The sequence below is a fragment of the Tetrao urogallus genome (genome assembly GCF_951394365.1).
Source record: "Tetrao urogallus genome assembly, chromosome: 9".
Taxonomy (NCBI): domain Eukaryota; kingdom Metazoa; phylum Chordata; class Aves; order Galliformes; family Phasianidae; genus Tetrao; species Tetrao urogallus.
In genome coordinates, this window is record NC_136822.1 from 2387418 (window position 1) to 2406993 (window position 19576).

Genomic DNA, 19576 nt, shown 5'->3' on the forward strand with positions numbered 1-19576 from the left:
GGCATTCAAGGCCAGGCTGGATGTGGCTCTGGGCAGCCTGGGCTGCTGGTTGGTGACCTGCACACAGCAGGGGGTTGGAACTGGATGAGCACTGTGCTCCTTTGCAACCCAGGGCATTCTATGGGTCTATGAAGATTTAGGAAGCCAGGGACACAGTGAGCATCAGGACAATGCTGCACTTGCCAGCTGCATTTTAACTATGACTAAACCTGCTTCTAGAACTAATCTCAAGAAAGGGATTCTTGCAGAGAGCAAAGACAGAGATAAGGCCTAGACATCTTCAGAGGCAAAGTTTTAGAGCAATTACATCCATACGTCCAAAATTGCTGTGAACAACTGGCTGCAAAAACAGAGCTCTAATCCAACTCTGAACTCCTTGACCCACTGGTTGGGTTTGCCCAATCTCTCATTATCTCTTAAGTATTAAAAACTAGAGGTTAAATAGGAGAAATGTTGGATAACTTTTAAGTGAGCAGAACACAGAAAACAAAATGTCTCCAGCAAGTCCTAGCAACAACAGCAGAATTTCTTTTTAGTTCTTCCCAAAGAGAAAAATCTCAGACCAGAAATTAGGACAAAGTTTTCAATGCAGAACCATGTCTGAAGTGCCCTCAAAGCCAGTCATCAAAACACCTCTCTTTTTTAACTACACCTGCATGTCTCTAAAGGCACAGCAAGAAGCATTTCCATAACAAATACACAATCCCTGAGAGCTGTGCCTGCTCAGCCTCCTGCTCTGTCTCCCAGGTGTTCCTGCAGTTATTAAGATGTATTATTCTTGTTAGCTAGACAGTTCAGCATTAAGGCAACACACAGGCAAACACAGGATTATGTTTTGGTTTTGCCCTGAGCTACCCTGGAGGGCACCTGGAAAAAGGCATGAGGTCCCTCATAGCCTAAAGCACACAGAGAGCAAAGAGACTGGTGTTGCCCTCTGCACCTTTGCAGGAAGAAAGCTTTGCTGTCTGAGCTCTCTCCCACTTCTCAAACTCCTGCAGCCCACCCCCGCTCCTCCTCTTTCCAAACCTGTCTTCACACTCCTACTCCTCTTCCCAAAGACCTCGCTGCCCGCCTGCTTCCCTGGGTGGATGGGGTGAGCATCCCTCTCCTGCCCCAGTGCTGCCAAGGGTGCCTGCAAGGCAAAGAGTGCCTCTGCAGGCCAAAGAGAAGGGAGAGAAAAGGCTGAATTTACGCTTTTTTGCTGCCGAGGACAGTGCAGCCTCTGAAACCATCCTGGTCTCTGTGGTAACCAGAAGAAGCAGCGTTTTGTGTACGGCCTCCTTCCTCTAACACAGTGCACTGCATTCCAGGAGCAGACCAATGCCTGTGGTCCAGCACAGGTTCCCCAGGCAGGCCACAAACCCCAGCTCCCGTGCAGGGACACAAGTGCAGAGAGGTTCTCCCTCATTTCTGGCTGCTCTGGCAAGCTCCAGCACCCACCATGAACACTAACCCTGCCATCTCCTTTCACAGGGACTACAGGGACCTGTGCCACCCCAGCCCTGCTCTGAGCTGCACCTTGAAGGGAGGCAGGCTCCATCGTGGCAGTGCTGGCCGCTCTGACAGCCCTTCCCCAAGCACTCAAAGCAAAAGGGACCGACTCTCCACCACACACAGTCAAGGTAAAGGACGGCACTTTATGATGCTGCTCAGCAGGGAGCTGAACATGCATCCCGAGCGGCTGTGCAGACAGCAGGAGCTGCAACAGGAAACAGAACGGTGGGTCAGGGGCTGTGACCAGCTGTGGCCAAGAGCTGGGGGAAGGATGGGGAGGTTTCGAACTCCTTCAGCTCCCTCTCAATGTGGGGGAACCCCAGGGCCCTCCCCGACACCGCGAAAGCAACAGCGGCCACACAGCCTTGCTGTGCATCGCAGGGATTTGAGAGCAAAGATCACTGGATTGTTCTCGCTCTTTTTCTTTTGTATTATAATTGTTATTATTTTCAAAGATCTCAGTAGAGGAAGCACGTGGGAAGGGCTGCGCCCCTCTGGCACAGGAGTGCCCAGCAACCCCCTCTGCCTGTTGCCGTTGCTGTGAAAAGAGCTCTTCTCTCTGCACAGAGACACAGCTAAAACCGTACACTGTCTGACAGTGAAAGCAAGACTGCACAGCATTTGCCTCTCCCCTTGGGGAAAGGATGAGAACAAACCCTGCATGACAAACGCTCGTCACGTTGTCCAGCACACAGCTGCAAGGTGTTTGGGTACCATGGGACGCACAAGTGCTGTGTGAGCCCTCGACAGCCACAGCATCGCTGCGAGGCATGGGGTGACAGAGCCCTCCTGCAGCGGTGTGTGTCCCCAGCCAGCAGGTGAGTCTGCAGAGCCGGTACCTATGGAGCATCAGTGTGATGCAGAGAGCCCATCTGGGCTGCAGCCACAGTGTGGGCTGTGAGGTGAGCCTGCCCAAAGGCCGGTCAGACCGTTTTCACTACCAGTGAGCAAAGCAAAGCAGCATGCAGTCAGGACATGAGCTTTCCTCAGGCTTGAATTTGCAGATAAGGTTCATAGGTTAGGGAGGAAAAGCAGTGGTGGGTAGCACAGTATCAGCACTGTGTTGGCCAGCATCTTGTAGAGAACATTAGTGAAAACCAGACCAATGGTGCACTCTGAAGAAGCTTTCTCCATACAGGAGGACAGCAGCAAGGCAAAATGGAGCCTTAACTCCATGCAAACCTGCTCTTGTGTTTGAGATGGGGAGCAGAGGCAGAACAGGGCAATGCAAACCAAGCGAGCAGGATGGGGCAGCACAGAACAAAGCTGGAGCCACCCAAGCAGCACCCAACAATGAAATCCACTTCCCGCCCCCCCGCCTCCATTTAGCAAGTAACTATTTCCTCTGGGTTATCACAGGATAGATCTTGTTTTAATTGCAGAGTGAATTGTTTCAAGTCATTAGAAATGTGGATGGTGAGTGTCATCTCCACAGCAACACACCACATCCCCAGGAGATCCCGCAGCTCCCAGGACACAGGAGCAGAGCTCCGCTCCACGGCACCGCGCTCTGCAGTGATGCCTGCAAGCACCTCCGCCCTGCACAGATGATAGCCACAACATATGGAAAGGAAGCACTGAGAGAGCATATGCAACATAGAGAACAGCCTGTAAAACAGAATTGCACAAAGGAATCTGGATAAGAGCGAGTCAGAGGCTGTGCAGCAATTTCATAGTGAGAAGACGCATCAGAAAAAGCCTGTGTCTTTCTGAGATCTATTAATGGGACTGTCATATGAGAACCAGGAAGAAGCTGTCTTGCTGCACTTATCTGAGCTGCTGCACTCAGCCGGGGCGCCATTTTTTAAGGAGCATGTAAAAATACCAGGGAGAGTCCCCAGGAGAAATGTCAAAAGAAGAGCTGGAAAATGTGATTTACGAGAAAAGCTCAAAAGAACCTTTGCTATCTTCATAGCCTCCCTTTGCACACTCTCTAATAGTTTTATGTCCTATTGCTAAAGCCTTTAATCGCTGCTCTTTGGTTGCATCTTGTGGCCTTTTCCCATCTACTTAAATGTTCTGACAGCTCTCGTTACAGCCGATCATCTTTTCTTCCTTTATATCTGGTGTAAAAAGACCAACAGGGCCCACCATAAGTCTGCCCTTCTTCGTTCTCTCCAAGCCACGTCATCTGGCCAACAGAACACCCTGACAACACCGTGCTCCAAGGATGGAGACGCAGCTCTGAGCAGCAAACTTCAGGAGAAGCTGCAGGTGAACTACGAAGGCAAAGTGAAAACAGATTGCAAAGACGTGAAGCCTAAATGAAGGCAGGCAAGGAAGTGGTTAAGTTGGGGCTCATTACAACAACCGTATAAATAGATGGCACAGGAAGTCTGGGGCCCTCAGAAGGAAGAGGAAGTGTTTTCCTTTCCTGAGCCAAGGCACAAGGAGGAACTAGGAAACTGGTCATCTGCTTGCATTGCTTAAGTCCAGTCCTTTCTAACAAAGTGCCTTACACCAGGTACTTAAACCCAAATATAGGCATTACAGTAAGTTTTCAGAGTTATAAAACTGTTGTAAAACCCACAAAGTGAAGTGGAAGCTGAAAATCAGGTCGCTCCGACTTGGCTGTTAAATGCTGGCAGAAATTTCTTTTTCCTTTTCCATTTGAAAAAGAAAAAAAAAAAAAAATTCATAGGTTTCCTGTTTCAGCAAACAGTTGTCATGGATTGCCTGCTAGCTAGGAAGCCTGTGGGGCATCTTTACATTTCCTTTTGGCTCTCAAGGAGAAGTTTGGTTACTGTGCCAGAGATGAAAAATAGCTGCTTACATCAAAGAAAGGCTGTGCCATAGAGAGACGTGGTCATGGGCATGGAGCTGATGGGTCAGGTCAATGGATGGACTTATGGGTCTTAGAGGTCTTTTCCAACTTTCTTATTTATAGATGAAATCTCACGCTGAGCAATTCATTTGACAGGAATGAGACCAGATAGGAATCACAGCTGGGAGAAACAGCTACTTCCCAAAATACAATCCGCCCAGAAATGTACTCTATTTTGAAAGTAACTCATGGATAGGAAGAACATGGGTCTGGGAAGGGAGTGGGAAGGGAGAGGAGCAGTGAGCAGCTGAGCAAAGTGGGGATCCTGTGACACAGAGGGTCAGGAAGGGGCTTCAGTAAGTGTGGGACCCTGCGGGCTGGCAGGGCTGTGTGGACACTGGGCAGAGCTCAGGGAGGGGGGTGTTGGCATGGAACTGGGCAGAAGGGAAAGGATAAGGGCAGGAAGCCGAGGAACCTGGGCAAAGATGCTGGCAGGTAGCTCCCAAAAATGTATGAATTCTATGAGAATGGCAAAGCTCCTGGGAGATACAAAAGCTGAGTAATGCTGGAGAGAGCTGGATGTGAACAGTCCTTGACTCCTCTGAGACAGCCTTCTCCTGTTCTGCAGGCAGCCTGGTCCCCATGCTTGGGTTTGCTTGTTCATGTTGCTTTTGTTACAGTGGCCTCTTACATTTAAAACTTTGGGTGAGAACACAGAAATCAGAAGAATTCTGGGGAAGTGAGCTTCAGAAGTTCTGAACAAATTATTGTTGGAAGGAAACGAGGAATTGCAATTTAAGAGCTATGCATTACTTCCAGATTGTGCTTCTGGCTGAAACATTGCAAACAAAAAAACCTTAAGTTAAAATGAGAAAATAGAAAAGAAAATTGCTGCTTTGTCAAGCCTATAATAGCCTTTCTGTTCCTAAAATGAAACGGAAAGATATCATTGCATATTGCCTCTACCATGGGCTCCACCTCTTTATACATAGTACCAACTTAAGAGATCCTGTACGTGAATTACTGGCACCGCATCACAATTCCTTTCTCATTATGTGCATTAAAAATGGGAACATTAAGTGATTCTCACTCTTTCATACAGGACACACAGAACATCTGTTAAAGCTCTGCACCTATTTCCTTGCTAGCTTGAAACAAGAGCATGAAATATGAATCCTCTTAATGCCAACTGTAGCAGGTCAAGCAGGTGCAAGCAAGCATTCTTGCCTCCATTGCTAAGTGGAAACACATAACTATTTCAGATACAGTGCAAATCTAGTTAAAAACCTAAACTCTTTCTGAATCCGATTCTGGCCACAATAGCTATCATTTTTTCCCACCTATAATTTCATGGAAAAGATTTGGGACAGTCTTTCATTCTGCTCGCGCTGTGTTAACTGTTTAACACTTTCTACATACGGAACGCGAGCCCCATTTGAGTTAACCTTAAAAAGATCCTGTCGTATCTGCCACTTCTCATCTCCTCTGGCCCTGCAAGAGTTTTCATCTGTGTGATTCCACCCAGGCTTCATTCTGGCAGCCCAATGATCATCTACATTCACAGGTACAAAAATGCTCTCGTGGCAGAATTGGGACGTTTGCAAATTGAAATAATCTGTTCGAAGAGAAAGGAGTTTTCAGCAGAGTACAAACTCTGCATCCTAAAGCAAAACACATTAGAAGTTCCAGAAAGTAAAGGGCATAGAGAAGTTACCTTGAACTGCCATGATCCCACACTCAAATCCTGTTTCCATTCTGCTATGGCACACCACAGTTCACACACGAAGCATGGTAACTGCCAAATACCTAGCTAAAATAGTTAGGTACAAGCTTTTAGGAACACCGAGTGGTTCATGGAGTGGTTTTCCTTTTTGGAAGGGACTTTTAAGGTCACCTTGTCCCAACCCCCTGCTGTAGGCAGGGACACCTCCCTCTAGTCCATTTTCTCACAGCCCCATCCAGCCTGGGGCTAGTTATAAAGTGCACCAGCACCACATACGTGAGGTGGTCCCTCACACCAAATAACACATCCAAACTCAAGCTATCAGAAGGGATTTTATCAACACAGCACATTACGATCTAGCTTTTAACAAGAGACCCCTCCTGAGCAACCAAACCCTTCATAATTGCTCTGTGTTAGAACAAGGAAGATTTACAACAACAGCAAGCAAACTGTACAGCTCCACGATGGAACAGGAGGGGCTGGCACCAAATTTAGCTACAGGGTGCACGTCTGCAGAGCCACGGGGATCCAAAGCAATTTTTAGCACTTCTGAAAGTGTGTGGGTAGAACTGAAGAAAAAGTTTTGGAGTACATTTCTTCTGTGTAATTTGAACACCAGCTCGGCGCTTTTTGGTTTTCTGCTGAAAAGCATCAGCTCTTTGAGTCAAATGAAAATTTCCGTTACCAAAAGAAGCCTGAAAACACAGGTTCTCAAGAATCAGTGAGGCAACCAAAGGCAGCGAATTTAACAGCCATCATTTCCAAAGGCAGTTCCCAACTGCTTTTCAGTTTTTCCCCCATTGGAAGGCAACCTCTTTGTTGCCCAAGGAGGCTGCGGATGCCCCATCCCTGGAGGCATTCAAGGCCAGGCTGGATGTGGCTCTGGGCAGCCTGGTCTGCTGGTTGGTGACCCTGCAGGTAGCAGGGGGTTGAAATTAGATGATCTCTGTGCTCCTTTTCAACCCAGGCCATTCTAGGATTCTATGATTCAATAAGTAACAGCCCCAAGCAACAGTGAATGGGGTTGGAAGTCCCACGAGAAGGAACTTTTTCCCTGAAACAGGTGAATGTGCATCTACACCAGCTGTGCCTGCACAGATTGGTCCTGCACAGCACTTTGGGATGCCCACTAAGCTATGTGGGCAGACAGTGGAGGATCCATAACCAGCTAATCATCTCTCTGCCTTCCCTGCTGTCTTCTGTGCTGAATGGATCCCTGTTTCAACAGACATCAAGCACTAAATATAACTGAGCTATGTAAAATATCCAGCGGAAAATTAAAAGTAACACTAAAAAAGTTCTTCACAACGCACCACTAAAGCAAGCATTGCAGGCAGAACATGCATGTAAAACAGCTGCATTCTCTATGTTACACTGCACCAGTTTCTGAGATTGCATAATAAAAAACCATACAGGGATGCACAGATAAGCTTGAGCATCTTAGTGTGACAATTTCCTGTATTCTGCCAGCAACATTTCTCAGGCTTTTAGCTACAGCAATTGTTTTCTATTGTTATGACATTTGGGCTGACCACTCGCTCTTTATTTCAAGGGATTACCCCTTGTTTCATTTACCTATTGCATGAGCAAGACCAAACTCATTAATGCTTTCACAGAACAACACTGCAGCAAAACTGCTCAGCAAGTGTGGAGGTGACACCAAGCCAAGCAGCTGGTACAACAGAACATTGGGTTCCACGGAATGATGCCATGCAGAGGGACGTGGCAAGCTTGAGAAATGGGCCCACGTGAACATAATGAGGTTCAACAAGGCCAAGTGCAAGGAGTGCTGCATTGGGTGGGGGCACCCAGCCCATGGCAGGGGCTGGGAGTGGGTGAGCCTTAAGGAGCCTTCCAACCCAATCATCCTGTGATTGTACAAATCTAACCTGAAGAAGCACTCTCGTTTAACAAAACCCACCAAATGCAAACAGGAATTCCTCAAATCTTCACCATTTATGCTCCCCCTAACCAGTATCTCTGGGATAAAACTGGATGTGAAGCTGAATTTTTTTTTAAGCTCTGCTCCCTGGAATTGGACACAACCCAATGTTTCTATTTTTGCACATGCAGGGATGTGGCACTCAGTGAAGCTGAACTTCTGGAAAGGTAATGCAATGCCTTTGTGAAAACCAGCACTTTCTCTACATATGGCTTCTATTGCAGTCAGTCACAAAGCACAACTTCTACTGACTGCATCAGGTCACTGCATCCCTGCCAAGTTTGGAACATGAGGTTTGACCCAGAGATACTTGCAAATTGTAGTTCAGGCTCAACACAGAGCACTGCCAGCTCATGGCCAGCTTGGCCATGCTTTGTCCATGTGGCTTTCTGATCCCAGCTTTGTTGGGCATTACTTCAGCATATTGGAAAACGAAAGCTTTAGAAGAATGGAACCAGAAGAAGGGAACTAATTTCAGTGGAGAACCAAGATGGAAAACTGCCAGAAGTGATGACCTGAAGACAGAAGTTGGGCACCTTCTAGTAGTTCTCACTCAATTACCACCCTTCCTTTCAAACGTGCTCGCAGAAGTGGTTGATTTGGAATAAGAATATCTACAGGGGCGGGCAGAGCTTCCTACGCAGGGTTTGATGCTGAAGAAGGCTTCTGTGACATTGGAGACAGGCCACTGAGCCCAACCCCCAGCCAAAGTGTCAGGCCCATTTTTGTGCCAACAGCAAACTCAAGCACTCGTGTTTGTGCACTCGTGTGTTCACAGCAGGACCTGAAAGATCCCATGGGGCAGCAAAGAGCAGCTGGGTGCGTGGCCGTGGGTGGCCAAAGACCTTCGAAAGGAAAGGTGAAACGATTACTCTTATTAAACAAGAACTGCTGAACTGATTGCTCTGTAACAGATCTAATCTTTACCTTCCCAATCTTAAAATATTTTGCAGCTATATTTTCAGGAAACTGGAAACGTTCTGAAAGGATTCCAACTCAACAAAAGCTGGATATGGTTTGTTTGTATGAAGAATTTTGTATACCGCGGGATTCGGCAGCAGGAATGAGCATGTTTCAGGAAATGCCTCGTGTTTTCTTATTAAATCTGCTTCTTTCTGGGTTGTGTTTTTTTTTTTTTTAAGCCTGCAAAATGCATTATGTTTATTCCTACCTCAGATGCAACGGCGGAAAGAACATTTTCCTTGTATAAACAGATTTGGATACACTGCAGGGACAAAGCACACAGATTCTGCTAAGCCCTGACTGCCAATTAATTTCGGTCCCGCGTTTCAAGAGTGTAAAGAGTTCTACAGATTGATCTAAAATCAACGTTGGAAGATACTCAAACTGGAGTTGTACCATTTTCATCAATAAAATACAGCTTAACATAATTAAATTACGTATTTGAGCGTGGTAGAAATCCGCTTCCCCTATGTTTCAAGGGATCTTGCTCCTAATTATTCTCTGATTGCCCACTATGTCCCTTGTTTCTATGCAAGAAAAGTGATCATCCTAATTACAGCTCAGCATTTCAGTGCCAACAGAGTCCCACAGAAGCAGTAAGTTTTCAGTGTAATGGATGATATTGCCCAAGTAATTCAGGTAAACTCAGTTCCATTTTCAGCATTAATTTTCCTTAAAGTACCATTATGGTACTTGCAGAATCTCACCATTCCCTACTGACATACTCCATCCAAACACCCTACCATCCTTTGAGCAATGCTGCTTCTCCCTTCTCTTGCCTTGCAGCAGTGCAGGTGCAGCTGTCCTGCTGTGGTCCCCTGGGATGCAGCCACGCACACACTGGCAGCCCACAGCCACACAACCCTGCCCACCAGCACACACCTGGTGGCTGTTCAGGCAGAGCTTCATGCCCCTGGTGGGATGCTTGGACACCTCCTGCCTTTCAAATGACGCAGGAAGGATAGAACAGCACCCAGTGCCTCTCAGCTGCAAGCAGACCATGGATGTCTTAATGTCTCCATGCTGCCTGCAAGGCGGACTTGTGCCTGCCCTGTCCTCGTGGAGCCCGTAAGGCTTTGACATCAGTCTGAGTCAGTAGAAAGTAAGGCTTTGTATGTAGTACAGAACTATAGAATCACAGAATGGTTGGGCTGGAAAGGACCTCAAAGATCCCCCAGCCCCAACTCCTGTCATTGCCCCCCCAACAGCTCAGGCTGCCCAGAGCCCATCCAGCCTGGCCCTGAGCACCCCCAGGGATGGGGCACCCAAACTGCTCTTGGCAGCCAGTGCCAGGGCCTCGCTGCCCTCTGAGTAAAGAATTTCCTCCTCAAATCTAATCTAAATCTCTAGTCTTTTAGTTTAAAGCCATCCCCTATCCTATCACTATCAGACCGTGTAAAAAGTCAGTCATAATCCTGCTTATAAGCTCCCCTCAAGCACTGGAAAGAATAAGTACAGTGCACAACTGGCAGCAGAAGCTCTAAGAGGTTGCAGAGTTGTGAAGGTGTTCACATCACCCAAAGGATCATGCTTTATCTCCCACTCAAAACAGCTCAAGTGCAGTTTCCAAGTAGACGGGTTTTGATCAGATACAGACAGATGAACAAACTCCAAAGCAAACCACAAAATCCCTACCACAGAAAACCCTTTCTTGGCCTCAGCTGTCACAGCAGCACACCAATTTACAGTACAGTATCAAAGAAAGGGACAAAAACCCCAAAAGCTTTGCCCCTCTCTGCAAGGGGCCCGCAAGAGAGCAGGTGCTGCACGTGCCACAACAGCCACAAACTGCTTCTGACGTTGGTGACAACAGCAGTGACACCAGGAACTGACCTCAGCTCGTGCTCTTATCAGATTGTGCTGGCAGGATGGGCAGCTGTGTGAATGTCTGCTCACAGAGAGCAGGTTAGTGTGCCGGATGGAGCTTTTACACCGAGCTCCACCCTGCAGGACTCATACACTGAAAGCAGGATAAATTCCCCCCAGAGGCCAGGACAGCCCTGCAGACGGTGATGGAGACCAGCAGCCCTCTCACTGCACGTCCTGTGCCTGTCTCAGGCAGAGGACATTGGTCTTTCTGACATATTTAGCCAATCCGTATACCAACAGAGTGGAAATCTGGACATTTTCCCCAGAATGTGTTTCTAGAGGTGGGTCGGAAGGGAAACCCTTTATCAGCCCTTCTGCTTTCTGGGAGCCCACGCTGCAAGGACAGCAGTAAGCTACAGCTTCAGTGTCAGTTGTGTGCAGTGAGTCACCCCCACTGGGCTGCCCCGCGCTGCTTGCACTGCACTGCTCGTTTCCTGTTGCACACAGCCTTCTGGCAGAGCTGAGAACATTACCAGCAAAGAGGAGGGGAAAAAAAAAAAAGAAAGAAAGAAAAAAGAAAGTTCGATGATCACTAGGTGTAAAACTGTGCTGCCAGAGCACCTATCATTCCCACTGAAGTCAGCAAAAACTACAAGCAAATAGGGTCAGGTCCTCCTTTTGCAGCAAGCAGTAAGTCTAAGTACAGCATAGGAAACCTCTGCAGCAACGGTGATTTCCAGCACAGATGTGCACAGAATGCTGAGCTGGCACCAGAGCAATGAACATCTCATCTACGCACAAAGCAGAGTGCAGGGAGATGTGAGCAGACCACTGCCAGGGAGCTGGGAAGCTACTGCACTCTGGGAAGGTGAAGTGGAAAGAAAGAGACAGGCAGTGACCTTCAGGGGTGTTTTCCATACTGTCACACAGTCTCTCACACAGTGTGAGAAGACGGCGGCTTGCCATGACTTCTGACATCAAAGTATTCCATGGAAACTGCCAAGCCCTGAAGCAGGCAAAAACCAAAAAAAAAGAAAAGAAAAAAGAAGGGGACCAGAGCTGCTCATTGAGCAAGCAGGCTGCTCTCCTGCCTTAGCCAGGCATCTCTGGTGGCAACATTGCCATCTGTCCACCAGGACATCTTTGCACCAACCTTCCCACCAAGCACTGTAAGGTAAGTGCCTGATCCTGCAGACCTGGCCCACCAAGTGCTATCATCTGTTACATGTGGGCACAAACCTAGACACAGAAACCTGCTTCTTCCTCAGTGACTACAGAGGTACAAACTCAGCTTTAACTGCAAGCGGCTTTGAACACAGAACTGAAAGAGAGGAGATGAATGCTGATATACACACACATCTCCTGGACCTAGGAAAGCCAGCAGAGGACACTGTTTAAAATTAGTTCCGATAGCCTGATCCTACTTAACAAATTAGGACTTAATTCCCTGTTAGAAAAAGGGAAACAGTAGCACTCTCCCTGGTGGAGATGCTAAGATGCCAAGGAATTCAGGTTGAGAAGTGATGAGAGTCCCATTAGCACATCAGCTCGATAGATACACGAGGCACTGAGTGACAAGTGTAGGAAAGGTTTACCCTCAGTGAATCCACATGGCAAGAGCTGACCACAGATGCCTGGCTTAGAGTGACAGAGTTGGGTGTTAGTTTGGACTTGTTATTTCCAAGGTTTTCTTTGCTACTCCTGCATTCTTTGCACAGTTACGAATAGGCTCATCCAGTTTCCAAACTTCCAACAATTCTGCATGAGCTATAAGCAAGGGAAATTCCTATCTGTTCCTACAAAGCACCCCAGAGGTTCTTCCCAAAGATGGGCAGGGAGCAGCTATGCTATCGCAGGGGCAGCATGTTGCCACCCTGACATCCCTGCCCCCAGGCTGCTGTGCTACTGTAGGCTTCTGCTCCCTTCCTGTTTGTGGCCTGGTGCGACACTGCAGGCTAGCAGATAGATCTTGATGACTAATTGTTCTCAGGCTGGGACAAAGATCTCTATTCGCCATAGCAGATCGTCTGTTGCAAGGATTTTTGTCCTCCCTCCCCCTCTTCCCTAAGTAAGTTTTCATTGGCAGGATGCAGGTTGGATTCATCCAAGCCATGGATCTGTTTCCTACATCTGGATGTCTCAGGTAATGGAAGGAGGAAACTCAATAGCCCCAGGGAGAGAAGAGGGGGGACAAAAACTCAATGACTGTAACCACTACAGATGTGGTTACAGTCAGACTGTGGTACAGATATGGCAGGCAAGAGGTGTTCCAGCCCTGGCCATGCTGACTGCTGTGTGGCTGCTGCAGTGCAGAAAGTTAATGGCAGCTCACACTGCATGTCACAAAATGCTGGAGAGATGTATGCAAATGTTTTTTCATCAGTTTGAATGCAAAACCACGTACCTCTGAATGCAAAAATGTGCACCTCCCCTTCTGACACCTGTACTGAAAAGTGAATTCAACCATGCAAACAATAGCATGGAGCATCATTCCACCAGTGCCAGACCAGGCTCTAAGAAAAGACCATTGAAATCTATTCACCAGTACCCAAAAAATGCAAAATAACTTGCAGCTTTAAAGTGGAAAAAAAATATGCCAAGGAGCAGCAGAGGGAGAGCTGTCATGTCACCAGTGCTGCACGTGTAGCTGTGATTTTACACATCTCTTGAACCTGCTCTCAGCATGAAAAACGACTGACAGACATCACCTGGATCTGGACAGGAAGGAGCTTCAGGAAGGAGCACTGTGCAAGCAAAAAAGGTCACACTGCACAATCAGAGCCCCTGTTTGGAGCCGGGCTGAGCACAGGATTTAGGTACTGCAACTCTCCTGTGCCTTTTTTTTTATTATTTTAAACCCAGAAAAGAGAAGGATCTAGTGATTGCTGTGCCTATATACTACTTGGTCTGGTTCGATAGGATTTCACTTTTAATGGACTTTTTGCAAAATGTTAAACTCTGCCCATTTAGCAGCTTTCACATCCCTACACAGGAGAACCGTTCTTCCAAAATACAGTTCTTTAATATGCACAAAACAGTTTTTGTCTCTTACAGAACATAACAGACAAGTAAGGAAAGCTGTCTGGCCCAACAACGTACCAAGAAAAGCAGCCAACAACATGAAATCTGTAAGCCTCAATTACAACCCAAATCTTTCTCTTGCAGAAGCAGCCAGCCCCGTGTTGTGTCTTCCCAACATGAGTTAACAATACCCTTTATTTAGCCCACCCTGATATTAAACCTAGAGCCCCAGATAAGCCAAAGGTACCACCACACCTCTGCATCACACACAGAGAAATCCCTCACAATCAAACCACAAATGTCAAGAGAATCACATAAATCAGTTTGATTGCATTTCTGCTAGACTGCATTTCCTGAAAAAATCTAGTGGATTTCAAAAGTTTTCACTCAGAAAGCCCCAGCAGAGACCTAGTAGTGCTGAATTCACTGGCAGTCCAATAATCTCTTCCTAGAAATGATGAGGATACGATTAATTGCAGCCGCTGCAGAATGAAATCACACCTCCAGCTCATTCATAAACCTTGACCAGCACTTGAGCTGCCCATTGCTACAGCAAAATGAAACACTGATTTCTCACGGCTGCAGCACTGTTGAACAATCATAGGTCTGTCCTGAATAACAAGGCAGACTGGTGCAAATGGGTAGCACAGGTATTTCCATTTCATTCCCGATAAAATCCATGCCCACTTCTCAGGGCTGTAAGAGACCATACCACCCCTCACTGTTTCATGGTCTAGACTGAGAAAACAAGGCCTGAGAGGTGATAAGGAAGGGAAAGTGGCTTGCTTGCAATCCTACAGCAGAACAGGAATAAAATGAAGATGTGAAACTCTGCCCTCAGTCCTGGTACCTTCTGTATCCCGAGGCTACAACTCAGTTTGTATTTTCTGAGTGCAAGTCAACTGTGTGGTGATTTTGGGATGAAAAGACCCACAACGTACTGACCAGAAGCCAGCTGTGGGGGAAAAGGTATTCCCTAAACTGAGGTTTTCAGTTACCTAAAACATGGCAGTGCCACTGGACTGGGGACCAGCACTGTGCTGGCGTGGGGCACTGGTTTCACTCCCCATATCCTACTGTCCTAATGTTAGAACCGTTGTGAAAAAACACACAAGCAAGTAATACTAAGTGCATCTTTGTGGGACTGAATGATTCGCAGCGTGGCTTACCTGGACAATCAGCCTCTTTTCTTTATCAGGCAGAATTCGGTAGGTATAAACACAGTTCCGAAACCTGGAACAGATCAGAGGAGATGCTGTTAGATTGCCCCCAGAGGGAATTAATTGCACCATAACACCCCACCCCATGAGAGGACATACTGCAAGGTCCCTGGACACGTAGACAGCTTCATGCAAAAGGGTTTTAAACATTTTTTTAAACATTTCTCTCCATTTCCCTCTAGCCTCCAAAGTAACGTCAGCTGTAACTATTGTTTTGTCCCAGTTACATTCAATTAGATTTTATTTAAGGGAGGATAGAAGAGGCTTTTGCCCAGTGAAATGTCACATCAACGTGCAAGAGCCCAAAGGCAAGGAAGGAAAGCCTCAGCTGTAATGTGGTAAGCATGACGCTCCTCAGCAGCTGCTGAGCTCCAGGGAGCTTACAGGGGAAAGCTGGCTGAAAAATAGACTTCTACCTTTTCTCCAGTGAACAACAGATTGTTCAAACCCTTCAAGCTAACTGCAAAGTGTTCTGTTAAAACACGCGATATGGCTTTAAGCCAATGAAGGACGCTAGTTTCAACCTCTTCCTCTCAAAAGAAAACCTGGAATCCATTATCAGATCCTCCTTGCCTGCATCAGAGCCTCTGCATTACACTCAGGAGCATCGTGAAATGCAGGCTGAGGTCAGCCCTCCAGCTAGGGAGATCAATGAAACGACCACACCTCTTCTACAATAACATACATACACTTTTCAGAATCAATCCAGGCAGGAGAGAGAAAGAGAGACCACCGGGATGGTAGGGAGTCGCAAAAAGCAATTGGAGATGAAATTATTCACAAATCAGAGCTGACTTTTCTTGAGTGTTTGGAGGATTTGCTCATCATCCATACGAACCTCTTTCTAACGGCATCAACGGCCAAGAACACAGAACTGCCCACCGAGCTTCAGTAAGCAATGCAATACCATCCCATAGGCACCTGCTCATCCACAGCTGAGGAGCTGCTGTACCAGGGAGCTGGAAGAAGCCACGGGCACAATCCTGAGCATCTTAGGACTGCCACAACTCTGCTCATTTCACTGAGCCCAGAGCAGACAGAGCCAGAAGAGGGTATGCCCCCAGGGAGCTTATAGGTTTTGGTTTTATCTGCCAATGCAGTTCTCTTACACCATTTCCTCCTTCTGATACGCAAACAAGGGCTAAGCAGAACTGCTCATGCAGCTGATGAGAGAAAACCTTTGTGAGTGGAGATTATGGAACTGATAAACAAACCAGCTTAATGGTGCTTGTGCCAGAGAAGGACCCTCCATGAAAGTTCCCATCACACAGGCAGCTGGTGTAACACTTGTCAAGAGATTGCAGCTGGAGTAGTAGAAAAGCAAGCCAAGAGCTGCTGGATAAGATAGGATCAAGGAGGAGCACTTTGTAGGATCAAACACGGGTCCCTCCTTGCAGCCCCCTAATTTAGTGCATGTGGATGGAGAAGGCTGTGGTGTGTACTTCATTTTCAGCCCTCAGCCTTTGCCTCCTCAGCATCCCAACTGCCAGACTGCGTGGTCCCAATTGCTCTCACATTTCAGGTCCTCCCTAGAAACTGGGTATGAGTTCAGAATTGCCTTATTGCTGTTCAGCCTGGCTGTATGTGTGTGGGGTGGGGTAAATACAACACCTGCCTGAGTTTAAATGTGTCCCCACATACTTTCTGATGTTTGCTCCATCAGCCAGCTAGCAGAAGAAAGGGGACAAGGCTTGTGCTTTCCCTTTCCTCTCCCACTGACCCTCACACACATGTGAGGGTGACGATGCGCATACTGGAAATGTATTGGAACATGTTGGAGCCCAACCACAACAAGGTCTGTCTAAGCATCCTATGAGTGATGCCATCCCCTCAGGGTGCTGGAAATGGTACCTCCAAGGAACAGTCCTCCTGGAGGAAGCCAAAGCTGCACCTAAGGCTATGAGCTCTTCTCTAGAAGCACTGCTGCTCCTGCGTTCCCCTCAACTGAGTTAGCCCATTGCTTCTCCATCAGTTGGCAAGACTAACAGTCTGGGCTCAGAGAAAATGGGGAGGAAAGCACCCTCACTTCTTGCCTTTTATGGGGCAGCGTGACCAGCAGAGAGAGCGGAGGACAGCAGAGCTGGGGGAGGAGCATTCCCTGCTCTCTGCTGAGCTCAGCACTGCTGCTGTCAGTTTTAGAGGAGGCAGGAGGGGCTCTGAAAATGCCCTGCAGATACCCCTCCCTTACTGGTCCACATCTACACAAGCCCTATTTTCCCAAAGCAGCTCTTCAAGAAAATCACTACTTCGATCTATAATAAAACAATCATGATTTTGCTGGATGCTAACAGGTCTGTACAACGTGACACTTCTTTTTCCAGTCAAATTTCACAGGGTTTTGTTTTCCTTCCCCATGCACAGTGACTTTCAACATAATCCCCTTTTTGAGACAGCCACCCATTCCACCTCCTTCTCTCACCTTGTCTCCAGCCTCTCCATTCTTCAGACAGCAGTGACCGAAGCACTGCCAACACCTTCCAGTCAATAACACAGCTGAAACCCACACATCTCCGAGGAATTTTCCAGCTTCAGGAAAGCTGTGTGCTTTGTCAGGATGAAATTCAGAGGGAAAGACTTATTCACTGCCTTTAACCCTTTCTGTCCACAAACTAACTGCAGGCCAGAGTCAGCTGAAAGGATGCTACTTATGCTGACAGCAGTCTGCGGGCCGATTCTCGGATGCTGAGCTGCTGCTGACAGACCCGGCTGCTCTTGGCTGACAAAGCTGGGTGCTGTTTCTTTAATCAAACCATTCATGTTGGCCACTTCAGAATGGATTTAAAAACATAACCTTTGGCTCCCGGCTCAGAAAATCCTGGTCATTATATTGTTCCTATTTCCTGATCCCATGTCTCTCAAGCCACAAAGGCTTTCAAAGTTGGCTGCAAAAACATTTACAGTGGAAAAACTTATGCAAATGCACGTTAGCAGACATTTTTACGGCACCTTCCCTTTCTGCAGTCTCCACCACCGCTTTGTAAAGACATCTTTTGTGTATGTGTGTGTGTGCTAGTTACAAAGCAAAGCATTTGTACGAAAAATGCTCAATGGAAGTTGCTGTCTATTCCAGTAAAATGTTCCCTGGGTGGCAACTTGTGCCCTCAGCCCTTGTCAGAACGCCCGTGTACACGGAGAAGCTGCCCAGCCCCATGCCTTCTGCCAGAGACAGCCCTCGGCAGCAGCATGTAGTGTCACCAGAAGCCTGACCTCAGAGACAAGCAGTTAGACCACGGTTATAAACGGCAGCACCGCCTCCACTGCTGCAAGAAATGCACTTTCAGAAAGAAGCTATACTGGGAAACTTACTTGTAGTTTCACGGGCAGAGGGGGGGGCAATAAGTTGCTATTAATCCAACAAGGATCTGACAGGCAGAACAGGGTCTACAGAGGCTCCTGTGGTCTCTCCAAAGCAGAGAGTGACTGCCTAATCCTCTGTAATGCCGAGTTCAGTCCTCAGACTTTGCTTGCTGCCTTCAGCCTCCTCTGGCCCTGCAAACCCAGGGCAGGTGACCCTTTCTCTGGTGCTCAGCCCCAACCCAAATACAGTGGCAGGGCTGCCAATGCATCTGTTCTTTCCCTATTTCCTACATGACAGCATTTACCCCATGAGCCACGTTACCGGGCAGGCAGACTCACTGCTGTGCTGAGTGCATCGTGCTCTGCTCCACTGACTTATTCACGCCATTTGCTGAATGGGACACAGCACCATGCAGGGTGCTTGGTTAAACACACAATGAACCAGAGCAAGAATGTGTCTCAGAGGTACTGAGCTCGCCGTTTGTGTTGTTACATGTAAATACATGACCCAAGGGGCAACCAGGCTCTAAGAAGTCAAGAGTCTCTTTTATCTCAGAGCGCAGCGACATTACCTTTGACTGTCCTTTTGGATCAGGGGCATGAGCAGCGCAAAAAGTACAGCAGCAGAAGAGCCTGCATTTGTTCAGCCAGCTCCCAACCCTACCCTGTGGCCCAGCAGGGGAAAACCAGCCATGCTTTGTTTCCTAGGAGCACAGTGGCTGTTAGGGCGTGGGGAGTAACCCCTCCATGAGCAGGGACAAAAGTGCCCGCGTGAAGCACCAAGATCAAAGTGTACTTACAGCACGCAGAGTGCATACGCCGAAGCAATGGACTCACTGGCCCGCACAAGGAAGCTGCCATCCTTGCCTATTTTGGAGAGCAGGTCTTCAGCTCTGGAGCGAGTGATGTTGCCGTGGTACCAGCACTGATCCATGGCTGCAGCTGGAGGAAACCAGAATGCCAGTACAGGAGCTGCCAGAGCTGCCTCTGTGTCTGTGTGTAACGATCAGGCAGCTCCAGCTCACCAGCTTCCTGTTTCAGTAGTACAGAGAGGGAAAGGAAACTCGGCCGCGGAGAACTTCCTCAACTCAAACAGCTCAGAGAGTGAGCATGACACGTTCCTGCAGCTCCTGCTCTCTCCCCATGCTGCAACAGAAGCGACTGGTGAGCCCACATTCCCTGCCTTTCCTTTTATGTCTCTGTATTCTGCACCAAAACCCCACATGGGGGTCCCTCCTGCTCCCTCACTAATTCAGTCCCACGGGTGTTGGTGGTTCACCCTCCTATTTACGGTCTCTTGCCAGACCCTCTGTGTTTCCATTTTTTTCCTGTCCGTCAGTCCT

At 47.7% G+C, this 19576-nt stretch overlaps 1 protein-coding gene across 1 annotated transcript in view; it reads right to left on the reverse strand.

Annotated features, from left to right (window-relative positions):
• INPP5D (inositol polyphosphate-5-phosphatase D) overlaps positions 1-19179 on the reverse strand; it is a gene marked incomplete at its 3' end in the record, with an annotated part of 43592 nt that extends 24413 nt beyond the window's left edge. Inside the window, exons 1-2 of the mRNA XM_079539908.1 lie at positions 19034-19179; positions 14886-14949 (exon numbers count right to left, since the gene is read on the reverse strand). Coding sequence (XP_079396034.1) covers positions 14886-14949; positions 19034-19167 — 198 coding nt within the window. The 5' untranslated portion in view covers positions 19168-19179. The remainder of the gene's footprint in view (positions 1-14885; positions 14950-19033) is intronic.
• Positions 19180-19576: the final 397 nt, after the last annotated feature.